Source organism: Loxodonta africana, chromosome 13 (genome assembly GCF_030014295.1).
Source record: "Loxodonta africana isolate mLoxAfr1 chromosome 13, mLoxAfr1.hap2, whole genome shotgun sequence".
In the NCBI taxonomy this organism is placed as follows: Eukaryota; Metazoa; Chordata; class Mammalia; order Proboscidea; family Elephantidae; genus Loxodonta; species Loxodonta africana.
This window is the reverse complement of record NC_087354.1, coordinates 69,459,318-69,486,446: the sequence shown is the minus strand read 5'-3', so window position 1 is coordinate 69,486,446 and position 27,129 is coordinate 69,459,318. Positions and strand designations below refer to the sequence as shown.

The following is a 27,129-nucleotide window of genomic DNA, read 5'->3' as shown; positions in this document are numbered from 1 at the left end:
AACAGGCAACGTTTTGGCTAGCAGTGGAGCCTGAAAGACCTTCCAGAGGTCCAGAGGGGCAAAGGGGAGCACCGAGAGCATCTTCCAGAGATCTGTGCAGGGAACAAAATCCATCACGGGAGTCACAGTTTCTGGTGGCTGCACAGTAATGTTTGCTTTCAGCAAAACCAAGACAATGACGGAAAAGTTGTGCAAAATGGAGTATTTGCCCACAAAGAAACAAACCACTACCAAAACCAAACCCATTGCCGTGGAGTTGATTCTGACTCATAGCGACCCTATAGGACAGAATAGAATTGCCCAATAAAGTTTCCAAGGAACGCCTGGTGGATTCGAACTGCCAACCTTTTGGTTAGCAGCCATAGCTCTTAACCACTGTGCCACCACTGTTTCCCAAACTACTACAGGGCATAGGAAGGGCGAGAGTAGGTAGGCGAGGCTGGGGACGAAGCAGCAGGGAGAGTGATAAGAATAGAACTGCCCTATAGGGTTTCCAAGGAGCACCTGGTGGATTCGAACTGCCGACCTTTTGGTTAGCAGTATAACTCTTAACCACTATGCCACCAGGATTTACCTATAAAGCACCGGAAATGTTAATTGTCCTAGGCTTTTGACAGGAGTCCTGTGTGGTGCAAACAGTTAAGCACTGGGCTACTAACCAAAAGGTTTGTAGTTCAAAGCCACCCAGAGACACCTGGGAAGGAAGGCCTGGCGATCTACTTCTGAAAGGTCACAGCCATGAAAACGCTGTGGTGCACAGTTCTTACTCTGAAACACATGGGGTGTCACCATGAGTCAGAATAGACTCCATGGCAGCTGGTTAAGTTTTTGACACACTGAAACTTGGGCACTTATAGCTGTTTTGTTATTTCTTCTCTTAACTTTACATTTTAGGATATAGGTTCGACTCTACAACCACTCTGCTCTTTCTCATAATCCCCAACGCTACATTGAGTCTATTAACCAGGACCCTCAGAAAGTCCCTCGTGGCTTCCTCTATCGCGTAAAAGCAGACCATTAGACAATCCCTTCCTCCACCTGACACTCTGGGCATGTTGGAGCACTCACTGTCTACAGCGGAGTCCCAGGCTTTCCAGGCTCTCATTCAAGAGGCCTGGGTTTAGCCCAGGAATCTGTAGTTTTAAGAAGCTCCTTTGGTGGTCCTAGCAGCCCTGGTGGTGCAGTGGTTAAGCACTCAGCTGAGAATCAAAAGGTCTGCAGTTCGAATCCACCAGAAAGATGTGGCAGTTTGTTTCCATAAAGACTTACAGCCTAGGCAATCCTATGGGGCAGTTCTACTCTGTCCTGTAGGGAGGGTCACTATGAGTCAGAATCAACTGGACAGCAGTGGATTTTTTTGATTCGGTGACCCTGATGTATGTCATCAGGTCTGCAATGGACCTTAGTTTCTCCAATATACTCTTTGTTTGCCAAAATAAAAGTGGAAGGTGTTATTACTTGCAGAGTTCCTCCTGTATGTACAACCAACTGCTAAATGTGACCAGTACATCTGCATAATCGCTCGAATGTATCTATGTTATCTGACTCCACTGCCAGATCTCTTATCCACAATCAGTTACCTCAGTTATGAAATACCCCAATCTAGGTGGAATTCTGAATCCCACACATTGTCATTCCACATATGGCTACTAACACTAGCTTTCATACTTACCACTTTAAGTCTGCTACTTGGCTTTCTACCAACCTCTCAGAGCTACCCATTTCCTTCAGAGTTAAACATAAATGCCCAAGTACCTGTTTCTACTGTGTTTCTTCACCCTCCCTATCCAATTGCAAAAAGGCCATTCTCCTCCTCTTGCCTCCAGATCTTTCCTGAGGTTTCACTAAATGCCAAAATAGACTTTCCTGGCCTTTAAGGAAGGCAATCCTCAATTCAAATCAAGTACTGTCCAATCCATCCACATACACCCAAATTTTCTTTATCGGAGAAAACTTACAACACTTTTATTAAATGCAGCCACTCACAAATCTCTATGTTTTGTATCCATTAATGGATCAAGAATTATATGTAACCAACCTTTAATACGTATCCCAAAGAACTAGAATAAGGCTATGTACTCAACTCCCTGTGACTGCTCGACAAATACTGGTTAACTGACCAGCTTCAGATCAGAACTAGGGTTTAACTGTAGTAAGTCATCTGTTATTCCGGAAAGGAAAAGAATATTATGCTATTTACTCTGAAACTTTCCTGTTTTGTTTGTTTGGGTTTATTTTGGGTTATTTTTGCCAAGAAGAGAAAAGCTCCCCAAAGTGACCTTCATGATACCATACACATGAAGATAACAAACATGTGTCCCATTTCTCCAATACACAAGAGACTCTTCCTTAGGACCCAGACCAAAACCTGTTGCCGCTGAGTCAATTCTAACTCATAGGACCCTAGAAGGCAGAACAGAACTGCCCCATAGAGTTTCCAAGGCAGTAATCATTATGGAAGCAGATTGCCAAACCTCCTTCTCTCACAGAGCAGCTGGTGGGTTTGAATCACTGGCCTTTTGGTTAACATGTATCCACTGCACCAGTACAGTTCCTTTTCCTTAGGACCAAAACCAACCCAAACCCACTGCCATGAAGTCGATTCCAACTCATAGTGACCCTGTAGGGTAGAGTAGAACTATCCCATAGGGTTTCCAAGGGTGTAAATCCTTACGGAAGAAGAACTGCATCATCCTTCTCCTCTGGAGCAACTGCTGGGTTTGGGCAGCTGGTGGGTTTGAGCTGCCGACCTTTCAGTTAGCAGTCCATAGCTTTAACCACTGTGCCACCAGGGCTCCTTCCTTAGGGCCAATCCAAAAAACAAACCTATTGCCATCACACTGATTCCAACTACTAAATACCCTACAGGACAGAAGGTTTCCAAAGATTGGAAGGGTGGAATCGAACTACTGATCTTTCTGTTAGCAGCCGAGCTCTTAGCCACTGCACCACCACGGCTCCTTCCTTAGGGCAGTGGTACATATTAGAATCACCTGGGGAACTTTAAAAATGCAATAGCAATCAAGTCAGAAGGACTGGGGGTGAGAGCCAAGCATCAGTATTTTTTAAAGACCGCCCCCCCCCCCCACCAGCCAGGCGATTCCAACATGTAGCAGAGTTTGGGAGCAACTGCTTCAGGGAGCCCTTCGCTTGGTATGCACAAGCAATAACGTGCTAATAGCATTCAGAGGGCCTAAAACCGCTGTGAGCTGACACATATCCTTAACAAATATTTGTTAAATAAATGAAATATTAGTTGATCTGACTCCTCCAGGGTCCCTCAGTTTATGAGCAAATAACTCTTTGGAAATGAGAAAATATGATTTGTTCATTGATGCTGATATTACACTAAAATGGGGTTGGCTCTTATCTCAAAATTGGAGTAATTGCTAAGTCCCAGGCTAAGATAAACCTATGTTAGCACACTAAAAAGATGCTATCTTTTCTTAGGGTACTGAGGAATACAGTAAATTTTAGATACTTATATGATGCTTTGCAGATATTTCAGAGATGTCACAAATAAGGCTGATAATAAAAAATGCCAACTATTACTGGAAAAAAAAAATTAACAAGATAGGAAAAAGGTGAGCTAACTAACGGTTTAAACCAAAACATAAGAAATGATAGTTTTCAGACAATGATAGTGATATTTTTAACACTGAAAACAGTGATTAGAAGCTATTACGCAATGAGAACTCATTAAAGGCCTCTAATCATTTAAGGTTTTCTAATCATTAGGTATGTAGACACAAAAAGGACATGGCAGTCATTAGTGCTATTCACCAAATATTTCCAGCTCTCTACCTGTCTTTGGTTTTGGTTTACCTGTCCTCCAGGCACGCGATAGGGTTATGCTTCCTAGATGCTTAGGTTGAGTGGGGCCACATAACTATTTCTAGCCAATCAGTTGGGAGCAAGTGTAAACTCCTTCAAGGCCACAGAATCTACTTCTGGGCCAAGGCCCTCCAGAGGTCTCCTTCCCTCTGGTATAGCAACCAGGAGCCTTTAAACGGTATCTGCGTAATGAACAAAGCCCTCAGACCAATGCTTGATGAATAGGAAATAAGTCTTTTTATTTTAAACCACTTAAATACCGGAGTTTCTTATTATAGGAATATATATTAGCTTTATCTTAACTGATTAAAAAAAAGAGTGAGGCAAGACCAACTATAGAATAAAAAAGATGAACACTTTGCATAGTGGACTTGCAGGAAATTATTAAGAACAATATTCCTTCAGGAAATTTCCAAATTTAGGATAAACACCTCAGGGATTCTATGTCACTCATTATTTTTAATAATATGATCTGACTCTTAATTCTTTTTAACTCTATTATTAGTCTATTAAAAGCAAAAGTTTTCAGTAATAGAAGACCTTTGGAATCACAAGACTGGAAAAGGAAAACACATGCTTTTTGCTTTTATTTTTAAATAGGAAAATCTAAATTAAATTATGTAGACTCATTCTTCTGTTAAAAGCATACAACTACTTCTATATTTATAATAGGAAACGCAACCAACACATACAGATTCCATATAGCCAGTCCATTCAATGCACGTAAAACTACATAACACTACACACACCAACCAGAAAACCTTCTAGATAGAATTTATCTGTTTCCAGCAGAAGCAAGGATATTTAAAGCATGTCCTTTTGAGAAAGAATTTATCAGAATAACAAGCACCTAAATGATACCATTAAGCCTCCTAACTTAAAAAAACTCAGGAAAAACAGAAACATAAATGTTGAAGTGAGAGACATAAAAATTACAGTATTTTTTCTACATTACTAAAATTTTTGAAGCACTAGGAAAATGAAGAGATTTGTCAGCTCAGCTTCAGTGCAGGTTGAAATGAATGAAAATGTGTCAGCCTGAATTGCCACTTTGAGGGAGTGTGGGAGAAAAGGCTTTCCGTGGCGTGGGCTTTATTATTAATGGGCAAATCCCCAAATCATAAAACAGCTCGTACTCATCTGTTATCCAGCACTCCAATATCACAGGTGGCCGTCTTGGCTTTGTAACAAAGACCTTGTTTTGACAGAAAATGTGGATGCAGTGCTTCATCCCATTAAGTCACCCACAGTCCCCACCACTAGGAAATACAATATATGAAACAGAATTAAATATTCAATTTATCCATACCTCACTGGGTCTTTAAACAAAGAGAACTTCAACCTCCAGCAACAGCCTGTTTTATAACGTCCAATAGTTGGTTCTTCTAAAAATCTCCTGGCTTGGCCACAAAGTGCAAGGGCCCTATTTTTCCTTAGGGACTACAAAGAAAGAGCCTTTGCACTTTTGCTCAGTAGGAAGGATTAAATTTAAAATGGAAACAACACAAATATTTATTAACAGGTGAATGGATAAACAAACTGCAGTATATCTATGTGGTATGGATTGAATTGTGTCCCCCCAAAATATGTCAGTATCCTGACCCCTATACCTGTGGATGTAATCCTATTTGGAAATAGTGTTTTCTTTGTTATGTTAATCGGGCCATACCCGTGTAGGGTGTGTCCTAAACCTAATCACTTCCAAGTGACATAAAGAGTAGCCTAAACACAGACACAAATAAGCACAAATGGGGGGATGACAGATCCCACAGGAAGGCTGCCAAGGAACTACAGAACACTGGGGTTACAGAAGCTGAGACAAGGCTCTTTCCCCAAAACAAAAGAGAAAGTACCTTCCCCTATAGCTGATGTACTGAATTCAGACTGCTAGTCTCCTAAACTGTGGCAAAATAAATTTCTGTTCTTTATGACATCCACTTATATTTCTGTTACAGTGGAACTTGGAAAATAAGATACCATGTAATAGAATACAACCTAGCAATAAAAACAAATGCCAACCATATGACAATCTGGATATGATGTCATAGTATACACGTAGTTTTGTTTCAACAACTCACTTGTAAATTAGTTCTGATGTAGGTCGAACACCTTTTTTTTTATTATTACTGCCTTTATTACCAGTATCTTTATAAATTTTAATATTTATTTGTCTCTGGGGACTGGAAATACTACATAAAAACTTAGAAATATATTTTAATACACACATAAAAAAATACACAAATCATAAAAATTTACTCCAACGATGAAAAGGAGTTGGACAATACTGGCATTCTGTCAGTAGCAGTAATAACTCCACTTCTGGAAGATTCTGGACCATCTGGATTGTCCCTAGCAATGGACAGTGAAAGTGATCTGTGTGGTCCTTTTCTTTTTTTCTTCATATATTTCATGGTAACATCTCACTGCTTCCCAAATCTGCCTATTGACATCAGCAAAGTGATCAGCACTTGGCATCTGGGTCCATGTTTTCAAGCAGCTGAAGCCCCTGATTCAGTTTAGAAAAAAGCTCCAGCTAATCCTTCCGCTATAAAATTTTTTGACAAGTTCTCTTTTTCTTCTTCAGCATTTCCTTCTTCTTCAGCATTTTTTTTCCTCTTAAAAATCCATTGAGTCCTGATCTGTCAACTCCCCTTCTTCAGGTTCTATAGGTTGTTCCACATCGACAATATCAAGTTCTAAATTTAGTGTTCTTGCCATATGGACAATTTTTCCACCAATCGTCTTCTGTCATATTTTCCTGATAAATGTTTAGAGCATGTTCCCATAACTCAGCAATTTTTTTTCCATATCCCCTACCTACATTTTCCCATAACTTCCTCCCCAGGAAGAAGTAATAATAAGATGTACAGAAAAAAAAAAAAAGACATTCATAAGTGTGGTTCGTCATAACTCGAATACACCGTAAGTCAGGGACTACCTGTATAGTACAAGTTCTGGAAAGTTATTTGTTGTTTTCAAAACACTGTTTTTATATTATGCATGAAATGCAATATTTTTCTCAACTTGAATTCATAAATGCTAAGACAATTTAGAGGTATGCACAAATGTTCCTTGTCTGAGCTTACTGGAAAACTGATTTTGCAGCGTATAAACTTCAATTCATAGAGTATAAAAGTTGACAGATGTTTTTGGTCCTTCACACAATTTAGAAGCAACTCTCTCACTCTGCTAAATATTAATTTCCAAAAATTTGATAATGATATTAGTTGTCACACCTCATTTGAAATAAAGCTTGTGAAAGGAAAAAAAAAAATGAACTAAGAATACGCCCAACCACATGACAAATCTCAAAAGCATCATGCTAAATACAAAAGCCAGATACATGATTCCATTTATATGAAATGCTAAAAAAGGCAAAATTAAGTGACAAAAAGCAGCTCAGTGGTTGCCAAGGGCTGAAGGAGGAAGAAGTAGAGGTTGACTGCAAAGGGGCACAAAGGAACTTTTGGGGGAGACAGAAATCTTCTATGGTTGTGGTGGTAGTTACGTAACTATATACACTTGTCAAAACTCAGCCATTTGTACACTTTAAATCAGTGAATTTACTGTCTAAAAATTATAAGAAAGCTGATTTTTTTTTAATGGGTGCCCAGAAGACAACGGAGGTTGGAGACTATCTTACTAGTGCTTAAACAAAAAAAGTGGTAGATATTGGTTTTCCAACATTGCAGGTTCTTCTACCCATTCCCACTTCAGCAGGGGCCTCATGCTTTAACACAGAGGAGGACGTGTCAGGGATAATGAACAAACTGCTCCTCTGATACCTGGAATGGGCTCTTCCTGTCAATCTCTTTCATTCTACAACACTTAGCCACGAAATGAGCATTTTAAATGGCTTACGGATTTTACATACCTATAGCGCTTCATGAATAAAATGACTCAGACAGTCACGTTACCTCGTGTTTCAACGGCATTGATGCATTTTCTGAGAATTGTGAATCCCATTTTATCCAACTGTGCACCTAAAAGAAATACAATGAGAAAGCGTGAAGGACACGATTAATTACTACATTTCTCGTCGTTACAGAGAGGGGAAAAAAATCTTCAAATTCCATCTAATTTTTACTTTACATTAAGAAAAAGAAAAAGCTAAAGCCCACATATTCCCTGCTTAAATGATATAAAAGGGTATTTCGTATATTTAGACATAGAGCACTTGCTAGGGTATCAGGACATCTACTACCAATAATTTATCATTAAATTTATATTTGAAAAATATTTTTAAATTAATAAATATAACTTATTTTAAACAGTGAAAAAGAAAGTGATACAAATCTTTAGGGGATGCTTTCTAGAAACAGTCAAGACACGTTTTGCCAAGGCTTCCAACAGCAACTTGGTTTAAAAACATAATACACACGCACAAATGAATGAAGGTTCTCAAATTACTTGAAAGTCTGAGACAGAACATAAAACTTTCTTTTTTGAAAACCTAGAAACTTTTTTCCTAAGAAGAGCTTTTTAAATACATTATTTGGGCAATGAGTTTGAATTAAAATTTTCCTATTTTATGCCACGTTCTAAGCTTTTAAAATAATATTTTACTGTTTTCATAATGAATTTAAAGCAGATGATTCATGTAGCAGAACAGACAATTTTGAAAATATAATTTCATAATTTTCCTAGTATAGATGCTTGCCTATGATTAGGCTGGCACATTTGTGTATCTTAATAACAGACAATGGATATTTCAAAAATTAAATCAGGAGAGTGAGTATCCTTGGTCTGTCCACTGAGAACCTAGGGATCAGTGATATACCCTTTGGCTCTCAGCAGGAATAACATGAACAATCCGTGAACATAAACTTTGCAGGTTTTCCAGAGCGCCAAGCTAGGGGAAATTTTTAATGAGCGAAATTGAGCAGGGGTATACTGTTCAAGGATCTACAATTCACAAAGCTTTATAAAATGTAAATATCTCTGGGAGCCTAGCAAAACTATTCTTCCCTAAAAGCATGCTTCAATTTCTCCATAAAGAAATAAGAAAGGGAAGAAAGGAGAAAAGAGGGAAGGAGGGAAAGAAAAGAAAAAGTAAATAAAAAAGAAGAACGGAGAAAGGAAGCGGAGGGAAAAGGGGAGGGAGAAAGGTGTGGCAGTGGTTTTGCTACCTTTAGCCCCTGCCAATTTCCAGCACGAAGGCTAGAGGAAACATCTTTTAGTCAACCACTGGTCACGTGACACACACATCACAATAATTATGAAATGTGTTATATGACATCATGTTTTCCAACTGTGGACATTTGATAAATGTAGCCTTAATTTCGTACCGCCCCCCCCCCCCATTGAAGACATCAAAATTAAATTTGTAAAGAATCCAGCAAATTGGGGCACATTTTTGTTTTATCTCACTATAAATCCTGAGTACAAAAGTAGGCGGTACTTCATTCTCCTTTAGTGCATACAGTGTTTGTGAAGGGCATTCTGCTAGAATATTTTAATATGTGTTTGGCTGTAAGTTGTGTATAGTCCACACTCAAAAACTATAAGGATATTAAGGGAGAAGGCTGATACACAGCCAACACCCACAGGGACTTACAACTTAGACAGAAGTTGAAGGCTGCAACCTGAAAACTCTTCTGTGATCATTTCAGGCTTCACAAATAAGTATCAAAGTGAATTATAGAGGAAGTATTGACTGAAAAAGCTTACAGATTGGAAAGATCAGTGAGAGTTGTAGTAATACAGGAAAATTTAAGTGGGTTCTCAGTGGCAAAGACAGAACACATGTAATCATCAGAGGACTAGAGAGAGCAGAGAGGGTGCAGCCAGCAACGGTGTGACATCAGTAAGGAGCACAAAGTAACTAAAAAAAAGGTGACGGTCATTTTACAAACTAGTACTTACTTCCTTCTTGTTTGGGGATCACTCTATTAAAACTCTGGAACAGCTAGTAAAAGAGAGAAAGGGAAAATTTAACATTTTTACCAAGTCAATAAAAAATAATTCAAATAGGCATACCGAGGACCATGCAAAAATTACATTTTCATAAACTTGGTACTGATTAGTCACACGACTCGACAGCACTGGGATCCTGCTCTTAGATGCAAAGATAAATAATAAACAGAGATCTCTCTGAGTCTACTTTGTCTCTCATCTCTGCTGAGGTGTGCCAAAGTAGCAAAATGAGATGAAGGGGCCATGGTTTTTCATGGTTCTTTGTTTTTTTTTTTTTTTTTTTGGTGTTACTAGTGGCTAAGTGCTACAGTTTGCTAACCAAAAGGTTGGCAGTTCAAATGCACCAGGTCCTCCTTGGAAACTCTATGGGGCAGTTCTACTCTGTCCTATAGGGTCGCTATGAGTCAGAATCAACTCAATGGCAATGGGTTTTTATGGGTTGGCATTACTAAATCCCCAGTGCAGTGACAAATTGTTGCATTCTAACCAATAAGATGAAGCTCATTTTTTTCACCATTATTTCTACAATTTCATATTTACTTGAGAAAGAGACTTAAATAACTACATCTGAAACACCAAGGTGATGATTCTAGTACTGACCCAAAACACAGTAGTTTAAATGTTACCATATAAACTGATTTAGAGAATAATATTGGAGTCATTATTCCCCACCCTTGAGCACAGAGAATGTGCCCCAGCTGGAGCTGTGCTCACAAGGGCTCACAAAGATTCATAAGGACATATCAACTGGGCCCTGAGAAGACAATCTCAGAAATTATCTTTTAGGGAAGAAAAATATCTTTTAGGCAACCTTTCACATAAGCCAGAACACAAAAGACTTTCCACTCTTATCTTTTTTCTATTAGCATTAGTGAATAGAAAATTTGTTGGACCGATGAAGACCCTCCAGACTGTTGTTACTGAAACCTGTACCAATGATTGTTAAGAAAGGCAATTCAAAGGTAGGATCACAGTTTCCAGCCAATCTGTGAAAATGTGAAGCTTTCATTGGTTTTGCCCATTTTGTAGTGCTAATATATACTGATGACTTGGTAATATTCTCTGGACTCGGGCAAACACGGCAGTGGTAGTGTGCTTCTACATTTTCCCATTCTTGTCTATTCTGTAACCTTCTCTGGACTCGGGCAGACACGGCTGCGGCAGCGTGCTTGTCCGTCTTCCCATTCTTGCCCATTCTGTAATATCTACTTGGACTCAGGCAGACATGGCTCTAGCAACATGCTTGTCCGCTTCCCACTTTTGCATTTTTGAATATACGCCAAATAAAGCTTTCCTTTTGCTTTACTAAACTTTGTGATGTTTTTTCCCCTACAACAAAATACACAGAAGGATTTTTTCCTTGTGAAGACATGCTTTTGTCTGTATATCTCTCAGCTAATCACTTGTTTTCTACTCTAAACAGGAGGTTGTATATGGGTCTTTTAAGGTCATTATTTCTCAATGACTTGGTCATATGATCTTTCTTATGCAAATCCACTTTCCTAAGCACTCCTTAAATCTCTGGAGAGATACGTCTTGGTGCATTGTTCTCACTACAGTGGATTAATATAACCGGTTTGGGATCTCAATAACCATCAGAGCTGTAAGTACTCTTGACTCCCAGCTAAAAATTCCAAAGACAAATTAAGAATACCAAAACAAACCCACTGCCGTCAAGTCGATTCCAACTCATAGTGACCCTACAGGACAAGTTTCCAAGTAGCACCTGCCTGGTAGATTCAAACTGCCGACCTTTTGGTTAGCAGCCATAGCACTTAACCACTATGTACCAGGTTTCCAAATCAAGAATAGGATGCAGTAAAACTAAATAGGTTAAATGCAACTCAAATATCAGAAAAGGACATACAAACTGATTACTAATTTTTCCCCCAAGGGTGATACATTCTATTCATTTTTCAAGTACTACATCAAATTGGCAATACACACTGCTGCCCAGCCTCCTAGCCCACCATTTCCTGTACTCTAATGCACTGTTATAATAATATAGCATTGGTATTTCATAAACTCTATTATGACACTGGAAACCCTGGTGGCATAGTGGTTAAGAGCTACGGCTGCTAACCAAAAGGTCAGCAGTTCAAACCCACCAGGCACTCCTTGGAAACCCTATGGGGCAGTTCCACTCTGTCCTATAGGGTTGCTATGAGTCGGAATCGGCTCGACGGCATTGAGTTTGGTTATGTATTATGACACCATTCTCTTCTTACTATACGTGACCCTCTTCTGCTTTTCAAACCATTTCCTTTTTCTAAATCCTGCTGAAATGTCAAAGGCTTTCTATAGAAACCCACCCACTACCTAACAAGCAGTTTATTTAGAGTCTTAATATTTTAAGCAGAGTTTCTTTAAATTGGTTACTATGGTGTTTTCTATAATTATCTTCACTAAATTGTAACTGAATACATGATCTGCCAAATTCCCAACTCTCAAAGGCCGCTCTGTTGTTGTTACTTTAGGTGCTGTCGAGTCAGTTCCAACTCACAGCAACCCTATTTACAACAGAATGAAATGCTGACCCATCCTTTGCCATCTTCACAATCATTGCTATGTCTGAGCCCATTGTTGCAGCCACTGTGTTAATCTATCTCATTGAGGGCCTTTCTCCTTTTCAATAACCCTCTACTAAGCATGATGTTCTTCTCCAGGGACTGGTCCCTCCCGATAACATGTCCAAAGTAAATGAGATGAAGTCTTGCCATCCTCGCTTCTAAGTAGAGCATTCTGGCTGTACTTCTTCCAAGACAGATTTGTTCATTCTTCTGGCAGTATATTCCATCTTCCTCACCAACACCATAACTCAAAGGCATCAATTCTTCTTTGGTCTTATTTGCTGTACAGTTTTTGCATGCATATGAGGTGACTGAAAATACTATGGCCTGGGTCAAGTACACCTTAGTCCTCAAAGTGACATCTTTGCTTTTCAACACTGTAAAGAGGTCTTTTGTGGCAGATTTGCCCAATGCAATACGGCATTTGATTTCTCAACTGTTGCTTCCATGGACATTGACTATGGATTCAAGTAAACTGAAATCCTTGAAAACGTCAATATTTTCTCCACTTATCATGATGTTACTGACTGGTCCAGTTGTGAGGATTTTTGCTCACAGCAAAGGCCACTAGACCACCAAAATGAAAGTAATGCTGGAATAAAGTAGCCAACAGTCTGCATTCCTGTGCCCCTGCATCTTCACCTCTGCATTTAATTTATTCCTCAAACCAATCTGAATAGAGACCATTCACGGTGGCTATATAATATGGCATACTGTAAGCCATTAGACCAAACCATAAATTGTTAAATAAAGCAACATAAGGGCAGCAGTCACTTATCCTATTGCCTGTACTACCTCCATCTCCACTGAAGTCAAAATGCATTGTAAGTATTTATTGTATTTATCACCCAAAATACTGTCAGGTAAGAATGAAGAAATTGAGAATTTAGAAGAATTCCTCAAGCAAAACAAATCAGAGTGGCAGAATCAAGAAAAATCAGAACTGACAATTAATGATACACCAGTCTTATGTGTACTGCTGAATACTGAATACTTCCGAGATGAATTCTAACGTCAGTTTCAGCAGGAATAGTTTCAAATACCATTAAAAAAAACACAAGTAAACTCTAAAGGATTCAAAATAAAAACTCAGTCACTGATAATTCTTACAGCTTCTTTTCCACCCAGTGCTTCCAACCACTGCTTCCTCTCTTCTTCCGAAAACGCCTGCATGGTCAAAGCAACGCCAGGCCTGAAAGACACCAGAAACAGATCAGGTTACCCTTGGCCACTAAAACCAAAACCTCCTTTTCTACCTCATAAGGTTTTATTGTGACAATGAAGTTTTTGTTTATAAAAGAAATGTATGCTCATTGTTATCCAGACAAGTACAGAGCAAAAACAGAAAGTAATTTCCCCCAACCCAATTCCATTTCTGAGACGACAACACTGTCAACTGTCTGGTATATTTCCTTCCCGTTGTCTTTGAGCCCCGTGTTCAGTCCTTAGGACCAAATGTCAATATTTCAATATTTCTCAGCTCAGTTTACTCATACCTTTGGAGATTTTTACCTGAAAACTCAGTACCGGGAAAGAAAACTAGGTAGAAAAGCCACAAATACTTCCACTTAAACTGTGGATGGCTTCTCAAGTAAAACAACCTTTGTATATTTGATCAAAAGTATCAGAAAGTAAATCCTTCTGGCAAGGAATTAAAACGCAACGTAGATGCTCCCAAAACAGAGAAAACCGGAAAGGAAAATAGATGGTCGAAATCGAAACCAAATATTAATTTCCTTTTGATCCTGAATATACTTTTTAAAGTCATCACTCCTGCAATAGCATTTCACGCCCTTTTTAACTATTGGATAATTTTTTCCAACTAAAGCAAGCTCTAAGAATTGACTATAATTCAATAATCACTACAAGTCTTATAAAGCACTTTGAATCTCCAAAAGCACTGTGCCAAATATGAACAAGCAGACAGTCCTCTCAACACTCACTCCCACAGGCATTCTGCTCTCTCTCCACATGAAGGTTATAAAGCATAAGCCAATAAACTCTTCGCTTAAAGTTCACAGCAAAATAACTATAACACAATCTGTAACTGAAAGGCTCTCATCTACAACCATTTTCTCCAGGCTATGAAATGGGGGTATGGGGGGGAGCCACTAATAAGTTCCCAACTCCCTCCTGAGCAGCAAAATGGCTCTTTGTTGTCTACTTTCAATGTTCTCGCATCCCTCCTGGCTTTCCCACCACCTTGGCACTGCAGAGCTGAGAACCAACATTCCACTTCCTCTCTCTCTGCGGCTCACGGCACCCTTTTGGAGCAAGAATCAAGGCAAGACGCCCAGACAAGCAATCTGTTTTAAAAAGTTCCTTGCTGAGGACAGAAAGATTTTGGCCCTTATTCTTAGTAACCCACACTGAGCTCAGGGGACTTAAATACAATTGTGAAGGAAAACTTCAGATGGCACTTCCCATCAGTTAAGCGATAACACAACATTTACACACGGGGTCTCACGTCTGCAAGAACGCTCCATTCTTGTAACAAAGAAAAAAATATCTAAAGACCTCCCTAAAACTGTATTTATTTAAACATTTAATATGGTGGCACAGTAGTTAAGCACTAGGCTGCTAACTGAAAGGTTGGTGGCTGCAACCCACCGGGGGTACATGGGGGAAATGATCCAATGATCTGCTTCGGTAATGATTACGGCCAAGGAAACCCTATGGGCAGTTCTACTCTATCACATGGAAGTTAGTATGAGTAGAAACGAACTTGATGGCACCTAACAACTAACAACAGCCAACAGTATGTAATTAAACAACAAAAGTATAAAAATGTTGCCATCCCATGGATGCCAGCTCATAGTGGTCCTATAGGACAGAGTAGAACTGCCCCACAGGGTTTCCTAAGATCAGCTGGTGGATCTAAACTGCCGACCTTTTGGTTAACAGCCCAGCTCTTAACCACTATGCCACCAGGGCTCCATAAAATGTAAGGGAAGATGTTATTATCCAATGCATAATGAAAAGTTGACAGCTTTTCTAATCCAGGAATGGCAAAACTAGCAAAGAAAATAAAATGCAAGGACAAAATGCCAACCTCTGTCATGAGAGGAAATATTCAGTTCAGTAAGTATTGAGGACTGTCTACTATGCTTTAGGCCTGGTACCAGAGGATCAGTCAGTATTGAACACATACCACGTGCCAGATGCTGACTGGACTGGACATACAGCCCACAGACAGCTTACTGTCTCTCAGAAAAAGCAGGAGTTAAACAAATTACAAACAACTGATTAATTACAACGGTACAGAGTACAGCAAAGAGTCAGACAGAGAACTGTAAAGGAACAAAGCCAGCTACCTATGGGAAAAAGGGAGCAATGAGGACAGTAACAATCAGAAGATGCACACCTAAGTATAAATATGTTAAATCGCTGCGGTCAAGAAGACTGGTCTGTGGGCTAATGCAGCTGCCAGACTCAGTTGGCAACTCCCACATTTCAGGGTGTGATGGGAGTATGTAAGAGGAAGGGCCTGACCTAATCCTGGAAGGCGGTTCTCTCTGGGGAAGGAGGCTTTTCAGTTGCGAATGGAAGGATGAATCAGCCAAGTCAGAGGAACAGAGCCAGAGAAGTCTTGTAGGCAGAGAAGGCTCATAGGAACCATAGAGCACACTTCAGAGGAACTGAAATCAGCCTCATCACTGGGCCTATACAGGCAGCTGGAGAAAGGCACAACATGAAGCTGGCCCAGCCACACAAGGCCTCGTTAGCCATGCTAAGGATTTAGTTTATCCTCAGTGCCACTGAAGGCTTTTAGTTGGAAATAACATGATCAGATTAACATTGAACATGAGCACTCTGGTTTCTCGGTGAAGGGTAAATTGAAGGTAGGCAAGAGCTGAATGGAAAGAGGGTGAGACAGCTCGGTAAAAATGAAGACAGAAAAATGAATGGACTTGAGAAATATTCAAGATGTGCTTCGAATGTGCTATGGGCAACAAAATAATGAGTAAGACAGCTGTTGCTCCAAGAATAAAGAAGAGAAGATAGATCAGTTACAACACAGAATTGATGACTAGTGAAGGGATTCAGTGAAAGTCAAAAGCAATTACAGGAAATAACGACTTGAAAAGGTACTCAGAAAATTGACCCTGAAGGAATTCCTTGTACCCTCTGGTCTCTTTTGCTTTCTCCTACGTTTTTCCATTGACGTTCATATGTGAGGGGAAATAATATTTACTACAGGTAGATTTAACCAAGTCACATATAAAGCAGCAAACAGAGATGTTGGGTCATAGGAAGAATGAGTGATTCTTGCAATGTGGGACACAACAAATAAGTGCTGAATGATGAAGGACTTTGAGAGTTATAAACTAGAACTACAGATACCACAGGAGGGAAAACAGCAATTGCCAGGCCTCAGACGAAATTGCCATATTACATCGGGATAAAAATCCAGTGTGGTATAAAAACGGAAGAATTACTAACGTCTCGCCTTCAGGTAAGGCAAGGTGCAATGACTCAAACTTGAGCCACCTTTAGCCCTTGGTGGAATAGAGCAAATAACAGACCTGCTGAATGATAGTGATTAAGCAGAAATACGTCATCCATAGGCAAAGAATTCCATTTCTGTTTACATTATGACAAATAATATGGTAACTGAAAATAATTCCACTTTGGAGAATTAATTCATAACACTACATAGTCTTCAGAAAACTTCATACTTGCAACACATTACTCAAAAGGAATCAGTCACTAGTATTACATAAGGCTGGGTTCCCGCCCATCACAAAGACATCTCATCATACTTATCCTCTACTTACTGAGCCTCCGGCCCCTAAAACATTAGTGTAGGAAAAATACAACCCAGTGCACTAAAACATGTTTTAATCATTTTAAATTTCTCAAGTTTCTTTCATAATAATCAATTGCCAGAAAATCATTAAACAAAAATAAGGCTTTAGGAAATGCTGGACACGTTTCAAAGTACAGCATTAATAGCACGCTATTGTTAAACTAAACTGTAAACATTCTGTGGTTTGAGGGGAGTAAAACAGACATGCATTATTAATAAAATTTAATGGGTATATAGGAGAGCCTAGAGAATATGAGGATAGCCAACACAGAAAAGTTTACAACTAGGTGCCAGATTAGTCACATTTATATAAAGAAAGGAATAGCAATTATATCTTATTCATTTCATGGAGAAGCTAAGGTAACAACACTAGCAACTCCACTGCAGCTAGAATTAGAATGGAGAAAATTCCGGTTTTTCTGGTTCTTGGAGCCAATGTTGCTACGATTCATCACATTGTTTCAGCCAAGGACACAGTCATTCTATTACTCACCTAACAATTCATTTCAATCAAACTTATATCTGAGTACCTACTAAGCTCCAGATATTGAGCTAAATTGTGAATAATTCACCACCCACAGTGAATAAAAGGTAATCTTTAGTGACTATAAAAGCAATAGTATAAATGTCATGACGAAAAAATGGGCCAGGTAGAAAATAGACTTTCCAGGACAGTCAGTATTTCTTCACTTAGGACCACAATTATTATCTTTAAGGCATAATATAAGGAACTGAAATAAATCTGTAGAAAGAAACCTTTATGTTAAATTCTTGTTCTTAAATTAGCATCTCAATCTCTTCTCATCCATTCGTTTAAAAAAAAAAAAGTATACTTTTATGCATCAGGCACTGAGAAGCAAACAGTCCAGGGAGCTATTTTCTGTATTCTACATTTTACCCTCTACTAATTCTCTTTCAATGTAGTTTTTATAGTTCTGTCCATCATGAGGAAGACACATTTTCCTTATACTCCCATATATTCTTTATTTATGCTCAGTGATCTATCTACTTGACAGATCACTGAGCAGAGAATTAAGAAAATACACAAAAAGACAAAAATGAAGAGCAACATTTTGCAAGGCTAGTCTGATGAGACATTATTGAAAACTGAGGAGTTGTTAAGTGAAAAATCTAAGCAGCAGCAACCAAAATTTATGATGGTAACAATCAAGAATATCCTAAAACTCTCCTAAGAGGAATGTTGGAGAGGAAAAATGAAACACCAAACCAGCACGTTCTAAGTCCTGGACTATTATGAGAAGGAGAACATGCCAAAGTCAAACTAAAGACTTTAAAATAGAGATGTAGTCATCATCATACTCATTTTCTCATAAGGGTTGTTGGACAAAAATATATCAAGTACAAAAAAATGAATTAAGTATTTTTTTCAGAGATGGTAAAAATGGGTTATCTGATCTTATAATCTTACTAAGGGTGAAGCCTTTATAATAACTTTTTTATTCAGTCTACCAAAAATATGTTTGTTTCAAATACAGCAAACAAGCAGTGTTACAGTCAGAAGAAGTGGGATTATCTGTTCCAGTAACAGTGAATTCAAAAATTAATCATTAGAGGACATTCACCGCTGCTAAGAGCATAGAAAGGTGCAAGAGAACAGTATTCCCACCCTAACAGAGAACATAGTTTAAAAAAAAATAAAAAAGCTGTCTGAGAGCTGAAGATGCAAAGACCTAATGAACTAAAATCCAGAAAGTAACAAGCTCTTCTGTGAAGAGGAAAAATACACACAACCCTCTTTCATCCTTGGCAGAGCAGCAGGACAAAGAGGAACCCATCAAACATGAATAAAACAGGGCAATTTTAACAAAATGTTAAAGGTAGAGTGTGGGCTGGTGTGATGGCTTAGAATTCCAAGAAGCCGAGACACAAAGAGAGTCTGCACCCATGCTCCAACTCTTTTCCATGGGACTGGAGCGAGTACACACAAGAGAGTCTGAGAGCAGGGCAACACTGCTGAAGAAGGCCACCCCTGAGGTGTATGTGCTAAAAATGAGGGCAGGGCAAGAGAACTGAGAGAAAACCTCCAGGCACTCTACGCCCGCTTCTGAGTAAGACACAGAGGTTTTCTGGGGCTGGTGTAGGCCAGAAGATCTGAGATATGATCCCAAAGGCACAGACATGCAGGACACACTGAATGCTAAGGCAGGGCAGGAGAACTGAGACAAACCTTCCAGAGAAAGTTATCCTACTATCCTCAAATCATATGAAGCCTGTGATAAACTGCATCTAATTAAAGTAACAACAAAGGGTAGTCCCAACTCAAGTACAAACTAAATTGACTCAGTCCTACACTCCAACAGCCTGACAGAAGAATGAGCATGCCCTTTATGACGAATAATTACTATTTACTTTAGTCCCTATTATTTTTTCACACACAATAATATCTGGCATTTAACCAAAAATTACAAGACATGCAAAGAAGAAAATATAACCTATTATCAAGATAGAAAGCAGTCAAGAGACCCAGACACAGAGGCAGCACAAATATTACAAAATAATCAGACAGAAGCCTAAAACAGCTATAAGTACAGCTAAGGATCCAGTGAAAAAGTGGTCAACGTGCATGAACTCATAGGAAATTTTTGCAGAGAGAGCAAAACTATTGAAAAAAAAAAAAAAAGACAAATGCATATGCAAGAAATTAAAAATAAATAACGATGATGAATTATTTTGAGAGGTTTGACACAGAAGACTAAAGAATCAATAAATTTGAAGACAGGTTAATAGAAATTATTCAAACTGAAACGTAAGTAGAAAATACATGTGGGAAAAGTTGAACACAGAATCTGAAATCTCCAGGGCAATATCAAATTGTCAAATATAATGTAATTGGAAATCCTAGGAAGTGAAGAAAGAGAAAAGGGGACAGAAGAAATATTTGAAGAGATAATGGCTAAAATTTTCCAAAACTGCTAAGAAACATCAACCGACATGTCCAAGAACCTCAGTGAACCCTAAGCAAGATAAAACAAAGAAAGCCACACGTAGGCACATCATAATCAAACTGCTGAAAATCAAAGATAAACATAAAATCTTAATAGAAGCAAGAGAAAAAGAAGACATATAGAAAAACAATAAGATGGCTGGCTTATCATCTGGGAAAAAAGTGAAGGCCTGAAGACAATAGAATGACTTCTTTGAACTGCTGAATATAAAAACTATCGATCGAGAATTTTATATCCATCAAAAATTAAGGCAAAATAAAGATATTTTCAGACAGAGAAAATATGGAAGAATTCTTCTCCAGCAGGCTTACATTAAAAGAAATATTCAAATTAGCCTAAAGAACTAAGGAAAATGGCACAATATAGAAACCCATTTCTACAGAGAAGATGAGAAAAACCAGAAAGGGTAAATATGTTGGTAATAAAAAAGTGACTTAAAAGGCATAAACATATATATGCATGTTAATTTTTTTTTTTAATATAGTACTGATTATTGGTTTCAGAAAATAACCACTGCACCACCAGGGCTTCAAAATAAAAGTAGTAAAGTATTATTGGATTTATACTGTTAATGTTCATGTAGAATTAAAATATATAATAACAAGGCACAGAGGCCAAAAGTTTGGTAATTTCCATTTTTCTAAGGCTTTATGTTATTAATAAAAAGATAAACATTGTGATAATTTTAAAAAATGTTATACATAACTACATAGGGTCACTATGAGTCAGAATTGACTTAACAACAATGGGTTTTTTTGAAAAATCAATAGAGAAGATAAAATTGAATACTAAAAAAAAATCCTCAATTTACTAAAAAGAACATAGCAAAGGAGGAACACAAGAACAAAGATTAGACAGGACAAATAGAAAACAAAAACCAAGACAAATTTTTAGAATGAGCAAAAGATATGAACAAATACTTCAAAATGTAAGAAATACAAATGGTCAATAAGCACATGAAAAAGCACTTAATATCATTAGTCATGAGGGAAACGCAACTTAAAACTACAATGAGATAATACTACACAATCACTAGATTACCTAAAATAAGAAAGATTAACACCCTCAAAGGCTGACAAGAAGGTAGAGCAACTGGAACTCTCACATGTTGCTGGTGGAATTAAAAATAATTTGGAAGACTGTCATTTTCCTAAAAAGTCTAGTATACATATACCATGAGACCCAACAATTCCACTTCGAGATATTTACCCAAGAGAGATGAAAATATATGTCTACAAAAACCCTTGTGCACAATTATTCTTTCCTGTTTTATTCACAAAAGCTAAAAGTTTTTCTATGACTCACAGTCCAATGCCCTTCAAAATGCATCTTCGGAACAAATTCATAGCAATGTCAATTCAGATTTTCATTTAAATATCAGAACCAATATGAAACATGGCTTTCAATGTACCACTATGAACAATATCATCTTTAAGGAGAAATCTTACTCTCCATGAAAAACCCAGAAGCCTACACACACACACATACACACAAATGCTATTTCTAACTCTACCCACTCCCTGTTCTACCAATTCCACTCAAATTCTTCAAAAATAACTTCCTTTCCTTTTCTCTCTACACTAGTCTTAGTAGAACGCTCAAATGGCTCACCGTTGCTGACAAGGTAAAGCCACACAGACCCCTGGACATTCTGGCTTTACTTCATCTCCTGCACTATAACCAAATTAAGCTACCGTTACACTTTACACAAAAGAAAACAGTACAAATCCATTTAATTCCACAAACATTTGTTAGGAGTTTTTGCCTTATCAAATGCTTGAATGAAGGGTTTCTCAATAGCAACAACTATTAACTTTTTGAACTGGATAATTCTTCGTCAGGGAGACTATCCTGTGCACCGTAGGCTATTTAGCAATATCGATAGCCTCTACCCACTATATGCCTCTTCTCCCTTCACCCCCACCCAGTTATAACAATTAAAAATGAAAAACATCTCCAAACATTGCCAAATGTCCCCTTGGGCCAAAATCGAGAATTGCTCACATCTGAGAACCACTGATTTAAGGGATTTTCTCAATATGTGTTCTCAAGACTTCCTGTGATTCCTTTTGCCTTGAGCCTCCCTTTCCCTGAGCTTCCAAACTCTCACCCAATCATCCAGATTCAATTTAAAAATTACTTCTTCAGTCAGCCTGCCTTAGTCATCTAGTGTTGCTATAACAGAAATATCACAAGTGGATGGCTTTAACAAAGAGAAATTTATTTTCTCAGTCTAGTAAGCTAGGAGTCCAAATTTAGGGCATCAGCTCCAGGGGAAGCCTCTCTCTCTGTTGGCTCTGGAGGAAGGTCCTTCTCTTCAATCTTCCCCTGGACTAGGAGATTCTCCATGAAGGAACCTCAAACACTGCTTTCTTGGTAGTGTGAGGTCCCCCAGCTCTCTGCTTGCGTCCCTTTACTGTTATCTCTTGCAAGATAAAAGGTGGTGCAAGCCACATGCCAGGGAAACTCCCTTTACATTGATCAGGGATGTGACCTGAGCAAAGGTGTTACATCCCACCCTAATCCTCTTTAACCATAGTCAGAGATTATGCTTTATAACACATAGGAAAATCACAAAACAGAGGTCAACCACACAATACTGGGAATCATGGCCTAACCAAGTTGACACAGATGTTGGAGGAACACAATTCAATCCATAACACAGTCCGTCTTCTCCAATGCTTCTCAGCTCATAACATCTTAGACCTGTCTCTTAACTGTTATTTGTTTTTAAGCCCTCCTAAAAAAAAGAAAAAAAATTTTTTCTTTTTTTACTCTGTGAGTTCTTTTACGGTCAGGTCTTTCTATTTCTGATTTCCTCCTGAATCCCCAGGGCCAAACAACTGTTTTAGGTGCCTGGATGAGATGCACTATAAAATACTGACAAATATTAGTACCATTAAAGTGCCACATAAACATTCTTATTCAGCCCAACTGCATGGACTTCTGGAAGCAATCCATTCTTAACTCACTCCTTTACTGACAAGTTACAGCACCATGCATATAGATATTGAATAAAATCACTGGAGTAAAAACACACCAAAGTATATAATGCTTCAGATACGTAGATGATTTCATCCTACCATCGTCATCATGAGAATATAAATGGGCGAATTGTAACAGTAAGAAGCATCTCGCCATCCTTTCAAGCGTAATGTACTGGGAGCTAGGCAAAAATCAACCGAATAAGAATACTTTAAATGTCAGATTAGTGAGAGCAAAATGGAAAGCATTTTCTTTAAGCAGTGCCTGAAACTGATGTGTGGGAGAACTTCACAGAATGGTAATTATTTATCAAGCAAATGTGTGGGGGTCACAGCATACTGTGGTATGTGGCAAGCATGCCAATGAAACTAAAAGCAGGTTATATAACAAAATTGTTGGGGCAGGAAGTGGGGTGAGATTTCACCCCTCAGGGGAGAAAGCTGCAGCTCCAGACAGCCTACAGCTTGCCATGGAGAAAACAGCTATACGCAATACTATGCCCCCAACCTAAAGTGAGTGACATAATCATTTCACAGCTCCTGGTATTTGAACTGTGGCTGGCATGAAAAAGTGAATGCTTATAGTCATTTTAAGAGTCTTATTTTAGAAATGGTATTTCTTTATCTGCAGCTTATTTAAGCAAATATGTTCCTTTTTTAACATTCAATTGAGATAAAATTCACATACCATAAAATTCACTCATTTAAACTGTACAATGGTTTTTAACATTCACAGAGTTGTGCAACCATCGCCAAAATCAATTTTAGAACATTTCATCACCTCATGAAGAAACCGCTGGACCCATTAGCAATCACTTCCCATTCCCCTCTAAACACCCAGTCATAGGCAATCACTAATCTACTTTCTGTCTCTATAGATTTATCTAGTCTGGGTGTTACATATTAATGGAATCATACAATATGTGATCTTTTATAAATGGCTTCTCTGACTTAGCAATAGTGTTTTCAAGGTTCATCCATGTTGTAGCATGTATCAGCACTGCATTCCTCTTTACTGCCAAATAGTATCCCATTATATGGATAAAACATACTTATCCATTCATTGGTTGATAGATATTTGGGTTGTTGCCACTTTTTGGCCTTTATGGTAACACATGTGAACATTCCATGTACAAGCTTTTGTGGACACGGGCTTTCGGTTTTTTTTAGGTATATACATAAAAAACTAAAACCAAACCCATCGAGTCAATTCTGACTCATAGCAACCCTACAGGACAGAGTAGAACTGCCCCATAGGGTTTCCAAGGAGCGCCTGGTGGATTCGAACTGTGAACCTTTTTGGTTAGCAGCCATAGCACTTAACCACTATGCCACCAGGGTTTCCATAGGAATGTAATTTCTGAGTCATATGGTAACTATGCTTATTTGAGCAACTGCCAAACTGCTTTCCAAAGTGCCTGTACTCTTGTGGAAATTCTCACCAGCAGTGTATAAAGGTCCCGAGTCATCCACATCCTTGCCAACACTTTTATTATCTGTCTTTTATTACAGCCATCCTAATGAGTGTGAATTAGTACCTCACTGTGGTTTTGGTTTGCATTTCCCTAATGGCTAAGGATGTTGTGCTTATTGGCCACTTGTCTATTTCTTTGGAGAGATGTCTATTCAGATCCTTTGCTGCCCATTTTTTTAATTGAGTTATTCGTCTTTTTTTGTTGTTGTTGAGTGTGACAGTTCTTTACATATTCTAGATACAAGTCCCTTATCAGATATATGACTTGCAAATATTTTCTCCCATTCTGTGGGCTGCTTTTTCACTTCCTTGATGGTATTCTTAGTGCATATGTTCTTAAATGTTGCCTCGTAGTTAAGAAGATATTCGAAGTAACATTTTAGTGAATGGTGGGGGGAGGAAGTACACACCTACCGAAACATTCATAATCAAAGCAGTAATTGCTAGTCCCCCTTCCCCAACAGCCATTCTTCCCTTTATTCTCAGTAATAGATTTCCCCAGCATTAGAGCAGCTATAGATGCCCAGAAATAAAAGACTATTTCTCGGCCTCCCTTGCAACTACGTGTAACTGTATAACTCCATTCGAACCAATAGTATGTGAGCAAAAATGGTGTGTGCAGCTTCTGGAAAGTGTCTGGAAAGCCAGAGAATGTGCTCTATGGTAAATGAGAAAGCGCCTTGTGGAACTAAGGTGACGTTGAGAACGTAAACCACGCACAAGATAGAGCAGGAGTTGACGCTACTGAGCATTACATCAGCCCCAGTCTATCTCTGGAGGTCCTGAAAAAAGGAAAAAATACACTTTCATATTGCTTAAGTCATCTTATTTTGGATTTTTCTGTTACATGCAATGAAACCTGATCCTAACTAATACAGAATTAAGTGAACACTATTTACATCTACACAGATCAAATGCAAGCCCGGGCTCAAGTTTATTAAGTACCAGGTACTGTCGCAATCCTACTTGGTTACTTTTCCAACACAGGAATTAAAAAAATAGCAAATAATGATACCAGGAAAGAAGATGAAATACATTTATATTTATAGTAAACATATACAATCAACTGTGAAATTGCTATACAAAGGTACCAAATAACAGTTTGGCACAGATTGCATCAGAAATCCATTTATAATACCCAAACAGTCCAAGATGGATATCTTAGTTATTCAGTGCTGCTATAACAAAAATACCACAGGTTGATGGCATTAACAAACAGATATTTATTTTCTCACAGTTTAGGAGGCTAAAAGTCCAAATTCAGGGTGCTGGCTTTAGGGGAAGACTTTCTGTCTCTCTTGGCTCTGGATGAAGATCCTTGTCTCTGAGCTTCTCCTCTGGGGCAATCTTCATGTGGCTTAGCATCTCTCCACCCTCATCTCTGCTTCTCTTGCTTTCTTTTTAATCTTTTATATCTCAAAAGAGACTGACTCAAGATATACCCTAATCCTGCCACATTAACATAATAAACCTAATCCTTATTGACATAATTTAATCCTGCCCTATTACCATAACAAACACAACTCATTTACAAATGGACAATTGATTGACAGCTGCTTGGTTGAATCTAATCTCAGTTCTGCCACTTCTGAGTAAGGATTCAATTTCATTCAATCCAGCACAAATTTGGTGAATGCCATGTATAAAGCATTGCATTTGGTATTACAGTACATATGCTATGGAAGACAGGGTTCCTACCCTCATGAAATTCATAATCTAATATAAAGTTGTTGTTAGTTGCCATCGAGTCAGTTCCAACTCATAGCGACCCTATGCACAACAGAATGAAACACTGCCCGGTCCTGCGCCATCCTCACAATCATTGTTATGCTTGAGGTCATTGTTGCAGCCACTGTGCCAATCCACCTTGTTGAGGGTCTTCTTCTTTTCCGCTGACTCTGCACTCTGCCAGGCATGATGTCCTTCTCCAGGAACGGATCCCTCCTGACATGTCTAAAGTATGTAAGACGCAGTCTCGCCATCCTTGCTTCTAAGGAGCATTCTGGTTGTACTTCTTCCAAGACAGATTTGTTCATTCTTTTGGCAGTCCGTGGTATATTCACGATTCTTCACCAGCAACACAATTCAAAGGTGTCAATTCTTCTTCGGTCTTCCTTATTCACTGTCCAGCTTTCACATGCAAATGATACAATTGAAAATACCATGGCTTGGGTCTGGCGCACCTTAGTCTTCAAGGTAACATCTTTACTTTTCAATACTTTAAAGAGGTCCTTTGCAGCAGATCTGCCCAATGCAATGCGTCGTTTGATTTCTTGACTGCTGCTTCCACGGGTGTTGACTGTGGATCCAAGTAAAATGAAATCCTTGACAACTTCAATTTTTTCTCTGTTTATCATGATGTTACTCATTGGTCCAGTTGTGAGGATTTTTGTTTTCTTTATGTTGAGGTACAATCCATATTGAGGGCTGTGGTCTTTGATCTCGTAAAATCTAATGTAATAAACAAGAAATAAATAACTTACAATTCCTGGTAGTATACTTGGCCAGAAATTGGTGAAACAGGTAAGAGAACAGCCTACCTCATTCAAAAATCTCACTAACTACTGTCTTCAAA

At 38.5% G+C, this 27,129-nt stretch overlaps 1 protein-coding gene across 5 annotated transcripts in view; it reads right to left on the bottom strand.

Moving 5' to 3' along the window:
- The window catches only part of ARHGAP10 (Rho GTPase activating protein 10), a 366,346-nt gene that overhangs the window by 165,257 nt on the left and 173,960 nt on the right, over window positions 1-27,129 (bottom strand). For all 5 annotated transcript variants that reach the window (XM_023557138.2, XM_003417542.4, XM_023557137.2 and 2 more), the window contains 3 exons: window positions 13,431-13,512; window positions 9,700-9,742; window positions 7,752-7,817 (listed from right to left, as the gene is read on the bottom strand). In XM_023557138.2, the coding sequence (XP_023412906.1) occupies window positions 7,752-7,817; window positions 9,700-9,742; window positions 13,431-13,512 (191 nt within the window). The remainder of the gene's footprint in view (window positions 1-7,751; window positions 7,818-9,699; window positions 9,743-13,430; window positions 13,513-27,129) is intronic.